Here is a 12604-nt window from a genome sequence, read left to right as displayed (position 1 = left end):
CTGCAGCTCACCATGATATCAAATGCTGCTGAACCAGTGCTTGTAAATCATCTGTTCATGGGAATCAACCATCACCATGCCATTAACACAATACACTCAAATGCCTCATGCTTGGCACAGAAGGTGCCGCAATCTATGCCACCTGAAATGTACTGAACTTGTATGAGAGCTGACAATGGCAGTGCCATATGGCACCCACAACCAGTGCCGTGCCCACCTCCGACTCCCTAGCACTCAGGTGTGTGGTTAAAGATAGTACAATGCAGCACATTGTAATGACAAGTCTGTCCAGCCATCATAAAACATGTCGCCTCTGTTCAGTAGATCTGCAGATCACAAAAAACGCTACTGATGAACCGCTCCAAGTGGGGATCATGCGACCGTCAGACAGTCTGTGGGCTTCCTGGATCAAACTTCTAGTGAAATAAGAAGTACCATAAGTAGAGCTACGTGAAATTCGTTTATGCTATAAATGTGCGATAAAATGCGACATCAATGCATTTCAGCGAGATTTATTAAAATTTGCAGATTTCAGTGAAATTCATTAAAATTAGCATATTTTAGTGAAAACTATTAAAATCAAGATATTTTCCGTAAGACAAAAACTGAATTTCATTTCCTTGTTTTAGCGATTTTGCTCAACCGATTTACACAAATGATGTCTGGATATCAGCTGTTCTAGTTACCGCAATGGCTGTTACTCTTCAATTAAAAAGTAGAAGTAGACAATTTCATGCTCAGTCTAATTTCCTACTTCTCCTGAACTGCACAAAATGTCTCTCCATCCACATTAACCGAAAATTTTTAAAAATACGACATAACCTCACAATCTGATATGCTTCATAATCAGTTGTGTGTTTACATTAGGTTTGTTTGAGATAGCCTACTTCTGTCAACTCCAGTAAGATCTGACCATTGCTTCTGCACATGCGCGAGTTGGATTCTACTCCAACGCTTTGGCACCAATGTTTGTTGGCCGAAGTGTGTGGATCCTGGTGTAAACACGTGTATGTAACGTTTTGCGAGTGTTGCGAAGTGGTAATAGTGTGTTAAAAATGGGTAGGCATAAAGTCAGTTTGCAGGAGCGATGCAATGGCTATCCTAAAGAAGAAGGTTTTTATGTTCACGATAAAAACACTTTTATGTGTCGATATTGTAATGAGAAGCTCAACTGGGAGAAGAAGGACAATTTAGAAAAACACATTAATAGTGCTAGTCACAGGGCAAAAAAAGCATCTGCAGTGGTTGCAGGAACTTCATCAAAAAGGTAAGCTGCTATTGATGAGATGTTAGACAGAGCCAAAAAAGTGAAAACTGACAATGAATGTATGTACCACGATATAGTTAAAATGTGTTTAAAGGCCAACATACCATTGACAAAATTAGATAACGTTGAAGTTAGGTCCTTTTTGAACAAATATGTACCCGGTGCTGGTTGTATACCAAGTTCAGATAGACAGTAAGTGCAGTGACAAAATGAAAGAAGAAATCAGAGATTCTGTGAAGGATGTATGTATTGTGATTATTACTGATGAAACGAGTGGCAAAAATGGAAGGTGCATATTTGTGGTTTTATTTCGGACAATGACCTCAACTTCCGAACAGAAACTGTATCTGGCTTCATGCAATTTTTTAGATGTTGCTAACAGAAGTACTTGTGCCCAGGCCATAGTGGATACCCTAAAAGACTACAGCATTAAATATGAAAATGTTGTGGGTTTAGTATCAGACTCTGCTGCATACACGGGATGTTGTTTTGAGGCACTTCAAGTACTGAAGTACTGATTGGAGACCATTTAATAAATTTCAAGTGCTGGGCCCACAAAATGAACTTAGTCGGTGACGTCTTTATGAAAGAACTAAAGGAGCTAAATTTTATTGTGAGTAAAGTGAAAATGGCGTTCCTGCACTCTCGCAAAATGAAAAGTGCCTACCTTCAGTTTCTCCAAGAAAAATATCCTCACCTGCCAAAAAACCTTTTTCCCGACCCGATAATCACAAGGTGGAATGCTTGGTTCCATGCAGTGAAGTACTTGGACACATACTTAACAGCTATCATCAAATTTTTCAGATCACTGCAAAACAAAAATGCTGCCATTGAGCTCATTCTGGATCGCTTAAAAAATGTAGCTGTCTCAGATATAGTTGTCCTGCAATGCAAATTTGTAAGTGACATATGTGCTAGCATTGTTAGTTTCACCACGACACTAGAGGGAACGACTTGCCCATTTGCACATTTGTTATGGGAGGAACTTGAGAGTATTAAATCAATACTGAAAAGAAATTCTGAAGGTTGGTTTTCAACAGGCACTATTAATTATATAAACACATTCCAAAACAAGGCACAGAAAGCATCTGCAAAAATTTGTCTTAAATCTGCTGCTATGAAAAGTTTACCAAAGCTATGTAAACACACAGCACCAGACCCAGCTAATATTTTTTACAAAAACATTGGCAAGCTCTTCAACCCTGCAGTTTGTGGTGCAAAGTTAAATTTGGACAATTTTGCTGTTGTTAATATAGCAAAAACAATCCCCAAATTTGACAGGATTCCAACTGACGGTTTTATTGAGGCATATTCATATTTCCATCGACACCTTATTGACTGTTTGAGGCATGATGAGAAGCCTAATATATTGCAGCTTCTCCTACTTGAAAAGCTTAAATATGACGAATTTGGAAATGCTGCTTTATCTACACTATGGGCACCTATCAATAGTGTGGATGTGGAGAGGTACTTCTCAACATACAATTTAATTGTAAGTGACAGGAGGAGGTCAATGAAGCCAGACACTATTGAAACAACTTCAGTGACTGCATTCAATAGATAAAAATTTTCATATTGGTGTATAGTGAGTGGTAATTTGAGTGATAAATAAAATTATGATGACGTGTTCCATAAATAATCAATTTCCTATTTTCTTCTTGTTTTTGTTATTACAAAAAAACTGGGAATAGTGAAAAAGAAAAATCAAACTTTAAGGTAAGAATTTTGTCCTTTAACTGCATAAAGAAACCAAAAAAAGTAAATGATAAATTCAGATATAAAAAGCTAAATTCAAATTTCAAAATGCTAAATTTTCAAAGTTTATTTGCTAGTCTCATGTAGCTCTGACCATAAGGCTCTTTTGTGATTACCGGGTTCTTAATTCCAGGGCAGTTCATGACAGCTACTCGATTTCTAACAAACAAGATTTTATTCATACACCTGCAGTTACAACAATTTTCAGTTCATTGACTGTAAATGGGCATACCTGCAGATTACAATGCACCCAGACAACATAATGAAAACTGCCATTATTACTCCGTTTGGGCTCTTCAAGTACCATTGTATGGCATATGGTTTGAAGAATGCAGCCCAAACAAGGTAACAAATCATTGTTAGGCTCTTCTTTCACCTCCTGCACTGCTACACATATTTAGATGATATTTTGATCTGTTCCATTAACCTCAATGCCCACTCAATTCATTTAGAGCAAGTGTTAGTTGCCCTCCATGAAGGGAAGGTATCATTAACAAGTCTAAATCTTAGCTGAAACAACCTGAGGTTACTTTCCTGGGCCACACTCTGAACAGCAGATGGCATCCATCCCCTGGTGGAGCATGTGTGCATGGTCCAGAACCTGCATCTACTGGAGGCATATCAAAACTTACATCATTTTGTCAGCAGACTAAACCTTTACTGCCTTAACTTACCACATGTGCTACTATATAACTGCTGCTGAAAGATGTGCTGGCGAGAAAGGACAAACATGGAAAAAATGGTCAAATAGATGGTGAGCATAAAAGAAGCGTTCTAGACCTCAAAACAATCACTACTCACCCTAGCCCATTCCAACATGAATGTGCAACTCACCCTTACAACAGACACTAGCAACAACATGATGGGGACTGTGCTGCAGTAAATCTTCAGCATTGTACCATAGCCACTTAGATTCTTCTCCAAGAAGCTCATGTCTTCCCAGTATAAGTGCTCTTTCTTCAGTCATGAGCTACTCAGAATCTAAGCTGTGAACAAACTTTCTTGAGAGGACATAGAAGGGTGCAACATAATGGTTTGCACCGACTGTAACCCACTTGTGGACACAATCAAGAACTCACCTCAAGATGTCAGCCCACACAATTTCCACCACTCAGACCTCATTTCAAAGTACACTTCTGACATCTGCTATGTTCAAGCGGCAGTGAACATAATCCATATTATCTCTTGTGGATTGGTGCAATTTTGTTACAATACGGCTATGAACTTGTGGTCACAGAGGAACCCAATGACCCTTGTACCAATTAACTCATGACAGATCAGATGACCAACGTTCATATTGAATGCCAAACCTTACCCAGTACTGAGATAACACTGCTATGCAACATGTCCCAAGACAGAATACACCTCATTGTGCCACTCAGAATGTGATGGAAAGTGTACAACAGACTACACAATTTGAGCAACCCAGGAATCTGAACAACAATGCACCTTGTCATGACCAGATTTATGGGGCCTGGGGTTAAACAAGACAGTAGAAGCTGGGCACAATGTGCCTAACCTGTCAATGAAGCAGAACTGACCGACACACCCAGGCACAGCTGGGCACTTTCTGATACCCAAAACAAGCTTAAATAAGTACATACCAAGATTGAAGCACCTCTTACTTGATCAGAATGCTTCCAGTACATGCTTTTGGCTATGAATAGAACACTGAGATGGGTTCAGGCAGTACTGCTCTGCAATATTGCAATGTAAATGATGGCATGCACATTTATAGAAATGTGGAACACGCGCTTCAGAATCCCAGAAGAGATCCCCACTGACCAGGGCCAGCAGTTTGTGTCACCTCTCTTCACAGCCCTGTGCTACCTGTGCAGTTCTGCAATATCAATCATACATACACCACATCTTGTCACTCACAAAGCGATGGGATAGTTGAGATGTGGCACAGGACTATACAGTGGCTCTGATGTGCCATGATGGGTTCTGGTCTAATGCACTGCCATGGTTGCTCCTCAGCATTTGGTTGGCATACAAACATGAGATCCATGCATCATTCGCTGAGATCCTATTCAGCAAAACCCTATTGCTTCTGGCAGACTTTGCACAGCATAGTTTGACACAGCACACACTGATCTGCCGATATTAGTGGACCACATTTGCACACATATTAAGATGTGTACATGCCACCACTGTCATCACACACACAACCAAAAATTTTCATTCATAAGAACCTTCGCCGGTTTGAGTTCATAATGATATGTGATGGCACAATACATCCAGCTCTCCAGCCACCATACACAGGCACTTACAAAGTGCTGTTCCACAGAAACAGATGTTCAACATGCTAGTATGCAGCATACCAACAACAGTGTCACTTGCAAGGCTCAAACTTGCTTGGATTCTGCAGGATGACCACACAATGCGCCTCTCAGACATCAGACCACCCGATTCCAACACAAGTGAACAGACTGTGCTGACACCCCCAAAACCTCACCTCTGGGACCAGGACCATCTAGTCAGTCACTCGCAGAGCTATAGTCAACATCGCCTGTACTGCACATCACCTCCGAATCATGTTACAGCCACATCAGACAGCCGTATCAACATCTGGTGCAAGCACCTATATGCCATTTGCAAGTATGCTCCTTCCCCCTCCACAGCAGACAACAAATACCTCCATATGCTGAATGCATCAAAAAAGCTCACCACAACTGCACTGTGCAGGAGCCATATGGCACATGCCTCAGAGAGAAATGGTCTGAGCATGTCTTGCTCATGCACCAGCCACAGCATGGCTGGTCTGTCACGTCACTTACTTTTAATGCAACCCACAGTGTTCCATACTCCCCCATAGAGGGGGGGGGGGTAGGGGGAACTCTTTGGGAACGTCAAGAGCTTTGAGAGGTTGAAAGGTCTCTGGCATGTCAGGGAGAGGATCTGTGGGGGATAAAAAGCAGAGACTATCAGCATGTTCTTGATGTTGTAATTGTGTGGAAGCACTGTAAATTCACTCTATGCGATAAAACAGTTCACCTATAACCATGTTGTCTATCATTCAGTGGTACGTTGCTTCCACACACTTAAAGGTTAATCTTTCTAGTGTAATGAGGAGGTATTGATGAAGAATAGAAATCTATCCCACTGACATGGAGAATCCTCCACTGCAAAGAAACTCTGCAATGACTAACTACATCAATAAGATAAATTAAGACAAATTCAGTGATTAAGTTTTTCCTAACATGCAAATCTTGGAAAACCTTATTTATGAAAACAGAAGAACTTGCTAAACAAGAAAGAAGGAAGAAAAAGAAAGACATAAATAAGATGATGATAATTTTAAAAGGAAAAAAGAGAAGGAGAAATGTAAAATTTAAACAATAGTGTTGCTTAGATAACATTATGATCCCATGCAGTTATAAAAGAGTGATATGCTTTAAATGTATGCACAGTGCAGAGTCAAAAGATTACTCTGTGAAATATGCTGTTTCATGAGAGGTATGTCCCAGACGTTCACAAAGCACATATTCTGAATGGGAGGATTCTTTATAACTGGCACCTGTGTTTTAAGTATGCTGTTAGTTCAGTTACTAATGTATTCAGAACTCAAGCTCCTAATTATTTATAATGTTATAGTGTTAGTTGCTATAGTCCAGCCTGGTTTTTCCATTGCTGTTTTTACCTTACAGATTCAGAATTTAAGTTCTGGTGTAAGGTAACCAAATCTTTTCTTAAATTTTGCCTCTAATTGCGTACTGAAATAACTTGAACACAATTTCTAAATCCAAATTCAGGACACAATATAAATTTTGATACTGCAAAAACAATTTTAAAAAAATCTTCATTAAATGTAATAAATGCAAACTATCACTTTAATTATTTTACAAAAAAGTCAATTAATTTATATTTTATTATTACCTTTTAAGACAAAGGAATACGAGCAGAGCAACTATATGTATCAGTGCTGAGGATTTTCCTTAGAATGTCTGTGACTTATTGAGAAACTAGAAGCACACGCATTGCATTTCACTTTTCCTTTTGAGTCTGAGGAAATGTCACTAATCAAAGGAAATTGTTGCAGTTGTTCATTGAAGGGGGTGCTTTCACTTTTTTAAACTCATTCTTACTGGGAAGTATGGTTATTGGTTAAGAAAAACAACTAGACTGATCTAGTGCAATATAAAGTTGTGCCAACTTAATTAAAACTAATAACAAAATATACTGATACAGGTGAAATAAATATCTAATTCAGGCTAAATCTTTTCATAGTTGTTAAACCCATGACAAACAGCTGTCTGGAATTACCTTTGAAAAAATTTGGGACAGAGCTAGAAGAAACATGACTGTCCTGGGTAGCAAAAATAAACGAGACTGATGGGCATCTTAACTTAAACGTAGACCTTTTAGAGACATGGATACAATATTTGAATGCACAATAATGATGTATTTATTGAATTTAACATTTCTTCCTTATTTTCAGGTATGTCATAATGACATAATTGTAGTGAATGTCATAAATGCCTTTGATAATGAGGGTACTGTGATACATTGGCATGGTCTACACCAACGTGGAAGACAATACATGGATGGTGTTCCTTATGTCACACAATGTCCTATTCAGCCATACAATGAATTTCAGTACAGTTTTAAGGCAGATGTTGCAGGAACTCATCTATGGCATGCACACATAGGTAAAAAAGCTCATAAATATATAACTGTAATGGAAATTCTTACATAGAACAATACATAAAATAAGGGAAATGCAACCACTCACCTACAGTGAACTGAAGTGTGGCACAGAGAAACACACAACAGAAAACAATATCTGCACTATCTTTCAAGCTCTTGCTTCTTTTTGAGAAGAAGTATACAAGCACAAAACCATAAAGGCACCCAAACACACACTCCTGTGGCTGCAGAAAGACTGGTTATTGACTATCAGTTATTGAGAGCAGCTGCCTGATGAGATAGAGCTGGGGAGTGTGTAGAGAAGGACGCACAAGGCAAGGAGGTGGTAGCAGGGGTGTATGAGACAAGTTTTTTGACAGATGACTGAATGGCTGCACAAGAAGATGAAAGGGGTTTGGAGTGTGCACCATATAAGAGATAAAGAGAGGGAAGGGTGGGAAGGTAAGGAATGAAAGGGGGGAAGAGGGATATAAGGAAAGGGGAGTGAAAGGGAGATGGTTGAAAAAGGGAGAGAGAGAGAGAGAGAGAGAGAGAGAGAGAGAGAGAGAGAGAGAGAGAGAACTTGGACAGGGAAGCAGTGGTGTGGATGGAAGAGAGAAGCAAAAAGGCAAGGTGATGCAGTAGGAAACAGGTTAGCAGAGGTTTAAGTCAGGGGGATTGTGAGATTGCAGGAAACACGGGAGAAACAATTCCCACCTGCAGATTCAAAGAAACTTGTGCTGGAAGGGCATATCCAAATGGCTCATCTTGTGAAGCTGTTGTTGAGTCATTTGTGGTACACAACATATTTGGCAACTCAATTTGTGGTAGCCACCATTTGGCAGTGGCTGTACATGTGAGTTGACAGTTGGTTACTTATCGTGCTCACATAGAATGCTGCACAGTGATTGCATCATAGCTGATATACAACACTGCCGGTTTTACATGTTTCCCTGCCTTTTACTGGGTAGGAAATGCTCATGACTGGACTGCAGCAGGATGTGGTGGGTGGGTGTATGGGATGAGAATTGCACTTGTTTCGACCATAAGGACATGATATGTGGGGTGCATGATCAGAACTTGTATAGGGATGGACAAAGATATTCAGTAGGTTGGATGGGTGGCAGGATGTTACCTTGGGTGATGTGAGTAGTTTGGAGGTTTTTTCTGTGGGAGCCACAAAGAGATGACCAGTAAGGAGACTTAGGTTGGTTTGTGAAGTTGTGGGGGCAGGTAAAAGATAAGAGTGTAGTGGGAGGAGGTAGGACTGCTGGTGTGAGGAGTGGTGTGGAATCAGGTATCAGGTTGTGGAGCAGAGCTAGGGCCTTGAGGAGGTTCTGGAGGTACTGTCCTCCCTCCAACCATGATCCTCCTCTCCTTCTAACCAGTCAACTCCTGGCAATCTTTCAGGATTTCCTCACTTCTAACCTGGTTTCACCTTCCTTTCCTAAATTCCTTGCCAACATCACTCCTGTGGAACACACAGCTATCTATTAGCTGAAAACCAATTCAGACCATGTTGCTCTTCCCATAGTCAAAGGCTCCACCAGAGTGGTCATGAGTCAGTGAGTACAGAGCAGAGGGTCTTTGACAGCTTTCCAACACCTCTATGTACAAAAATTGTGACCATGAACCCATCCCAGAAGCTCAACAAGACCTCCAGCAGCTCCTCAGCTGATAGAGAGCATCATGGCTAATACAGGGATTAGTGATCACAAGGTTTTTGTAGCTAGGCTCAATACCGTTTCTTCCAGATCCACCAGAAATAAACGCAAAATAATTTTATTTAAAAAAGTGGATAAAGTGTCACTAGAAGCCTTCCTAAGAGACAATCTCCATTCCTTCCGAACTGACTATGCAAATGTAGACGAGATGTGGCTCAAATTCAAAGATATAGTAGCAACAGCAATTGAGAGATTCATACCTCATAAATTGGTAAGAGATGGAACTGATCCCCCGTGGTACACAAAACAGGTCCGAACGCTGTTGCAGAGGCAACGGCAAAAGCATGCGAAGTTCAGAAGAACGCGAAATCCCGAAGATTGGCTAAAATTTACAGACGCATGAAATTTGGCATGGACTTGAATGCGAGATGCCTTTAATAGGTTCCACAACGAAACATTGTCTCGAAATTTGGTAGAAAATCTGAAGAAATTCTGGTCGTATGTAAAGTACACAAGCGGCAAGACGCAGCCAATACCTTCACTGCACAGTGCCGATGGTACTGTTACCGACGACTGTGCCACTAAAGCGGAGTTATTGAATACAGTTTTCCGAAATTCCTTCACCAGGGAGGACGAATGGAATATTCCAGAATTTGAAACATGAACAGCTGCTAGCATGAGTTTCTTAGAAGTAGATACCTTAGGGGTTGCGAAGCAACTCAAATCGCTTGATACGGGCAAGTCTTCAGGTCCAGATTGTATACCGATTAGGTTCCTTTCAGATTACGCTGATACAATAGCTCCCTACTTAGCAATCATATACAACCACTCGCTCACCGATAGATCTGTACCTACAGATTGGAAAATTGTGCAGGTCGCACCAGTGTTTAAGAAGGGTAGTAGGGGTAATCCATCGAACTACAGACCTATATCATTGACGTCGGTTTGCAGTAGGGTTTTGGAACATATACTGTATTCAAACATTATGAATCACCTTGAAGGGAATGATCTATTGATACGTAATCAGCATGGTTTCAGAAAACATTGTTCTTGTGCAACGCAGCTAGCTCTTTATTCGCACGAAGTAATGGCCGCTATCGACAGGGGATCTCAAGTTGATTCCGTATTTCTAGATTTCTGGAAAGATTTTGACACTGTTCCTCACAAGCGACTTCTAATCAAGCTGCGGGCCTATGGGGTATTGTCTCAGTTGTGCGACTGGATTCGTGATTTCCTGTCTGGAAGGTCGCAGCTCGTAGTAATAGACGGCAAATCATCGAGTAAAACTGAAGTGATATCAGGTGTTCCCCAGGGAAGCATCCTGGGACCTCTGCTGTTCCTGATCTATATAAATGACCTGGGTGACAATCTGAGCAGTTCTCTTAGGTTGTTCACAGATGATGCTGTAATTTACCGTCTAGAAAGGTCATCCGAAGACCAGTATCAGTTGCAAAGTGATTTAGAAAAGATTGCTGTATGGTGTGGCAGGTGGCAGTTGACACTAAATAACGAAAAGTGTGAGATGATCCACATGAGTTCCAAAAGAAATCCATTGGAATTCTATTACTCGATAAATAGTACAATTCTCAAGGCTGTCAATTCAACTAAGCACCTGGATGTTAAAATTACGAACAACTTCAGTTGGAAAGACCACATAGATAATATTGTGGGGAAGGCGAGCCAAAGGTTGTGTTTCATTGGCAGGACACTTAGAAGATGCAACAAGTCCACTAAAGATACAGCTTACACTACACTCGTTCGTCCTCTGTTAGAATATTACTGCGCGGTGTGGGATCCTTACCAGGTGGGATTGACGGAGGACATCGAAAGGGTGCAAAAAAGGGCAGCTTGTTTTGTATTATCACGTAATAGGGGAGAGAGTGTGGCAGATATGATACACGAATTGGGATGGAAGTCATTAAAGCAAAGATATTTTTCGTCGCGGCGAGATCTATTTACAAAATTTCAATCGCCAACTTTCTCTTCCGAATGCGAAAATATTTTGTTGAGCCCAACCTACATAGATAGGAATGATCATCAAAATAAAATAAGAGAAATCAGAGCTCGCACAGAAAGGTTTAGGTGTTCGTTTTTCCCACGCGCTGTTCAGGAGTGGAATAGTAGAGAGATAGTATGATTGTGGTTCGATGAACCCTCTGCCAAGCACTTAAATGTGAATTGCAGAGTAGTCATGTAGATGTAGATGTAGATGTAGGTCTATACCGAAACCTCCCTCACACAAGCCACTCCTTCCCCCTCTCCCCTCCTCCCTTATACCCCTGTACTCCTTCCTTTTACCTTCTCCTCAAACTCCACAAACCCAAACCCAAGCCACAACCCACAGGTCTCACTACTGGTCATATCATTGTGGTTGGGTACAATGCTCCCACAGAGCAAACCTCTGCCTTTATTGACCACACAACTCCAAAACTCCAAATTATTTTCTGTAACCTCCCATCCTACTTTCCAGACACTACCCTGTACCTTCACCACCTTTGACTGTCAATGTCCTGTTACCATCAGACTCCTTGTTGGTCACTGTGAATGCAATGTCCTTATACATCAAGCCCCATGCCCATGGCCTTGTCCAAGGAACATTGTCTTTCCCAAAGTCTTCCTGACACCAAACACACTACCTCTTTCCTAATCCTTCTAGCCAACACAGCCTGACCAATAACTGAATCACTTTTGAAGGCCAAATATTAAACAAATCCCCTGTACTGCAATAAGTACTTGCACTCTATGCTATGTTATTTGTAGCCCATCTGGAGAAATTCTTCCTATCCAGTCAGTACCTAAAGTTGGTTGGTTGATTTGGGGGAAGGGATAAAATAGCAATGTCATCAGTCGCATCAGATTAGGGAAGGATGGTGAAGGAAGTAGGCTGTACTCTTTCAAAGGAACCATCTTGGCACTTGTCTGAAGCAATTTAGGCAAATCACAGAAAACCTAAATCGGCATGGCCAGACGCGGGTTTGAACCATCATCCTCCCAAATGTGAGTCCAGTATGCTAATCGTTGCACCATCTCGCTCAGTTAAATACCTAAAACCTCTTATCTGGTTCAGATTCATTGATGGAATTTTCATGATATGGGCTCATGGCAGGACCAGACTCTGCTTTTTCCTCCATAGCCTCTACACCTCCTACCAAACCTGCTTCACCTGATCCTTCTCAATTAAATAAGCCACATTGCTGGATGTTGATCTCCACCTCTCAGATGCCACTATAAGTACATTTGTTCATAACAAGTGCGCCAACTACCAAAAGTACCTCTACTCTGATAGCTG

General features: G+C 40.9%; 1 protein-coding gene across 1 annotated transcript in view; it reads left to right on the top strand.

Moving 5' to 3' along the window:
* The window catches only part of LOC126161661 (uncharacterized), a 221210-nt gene that overhangs the window by 37236 nt on the left and 171370 nt on the right, over positions 1–12604 (top strand). The window contains exon 4 of the mRNA XM_049917656.1: positions 7464–7674. Coding sequence (XP_049773613.1) covers positions 7464–7674 — 211 coding nt within the window. The remainder of the gene's footprint in view (positions 1–7463; positions 7675–12604) is intronic.

Source organism: Schistocerca cancellata, chromosome 2 (genome assembly GCF_023864275.1).
Source record: "Schistocerca cancellata isolate TAMUIC-IGC-003103 chromosome 2, iqSchCanc2.1, whole genome shotgun sequence".
In the NCBI taxonomy this organism is placed as follows: domain Eukaryota; kingdom Metazoa; phylum Arthropoda; class Insecta; order Orthoptera; family Acrididae; genus Schistocerca; species Schistocerca cancellata.
This window is presented reverse-complemented; position numbering and strand designations above follow the sequence as displayed.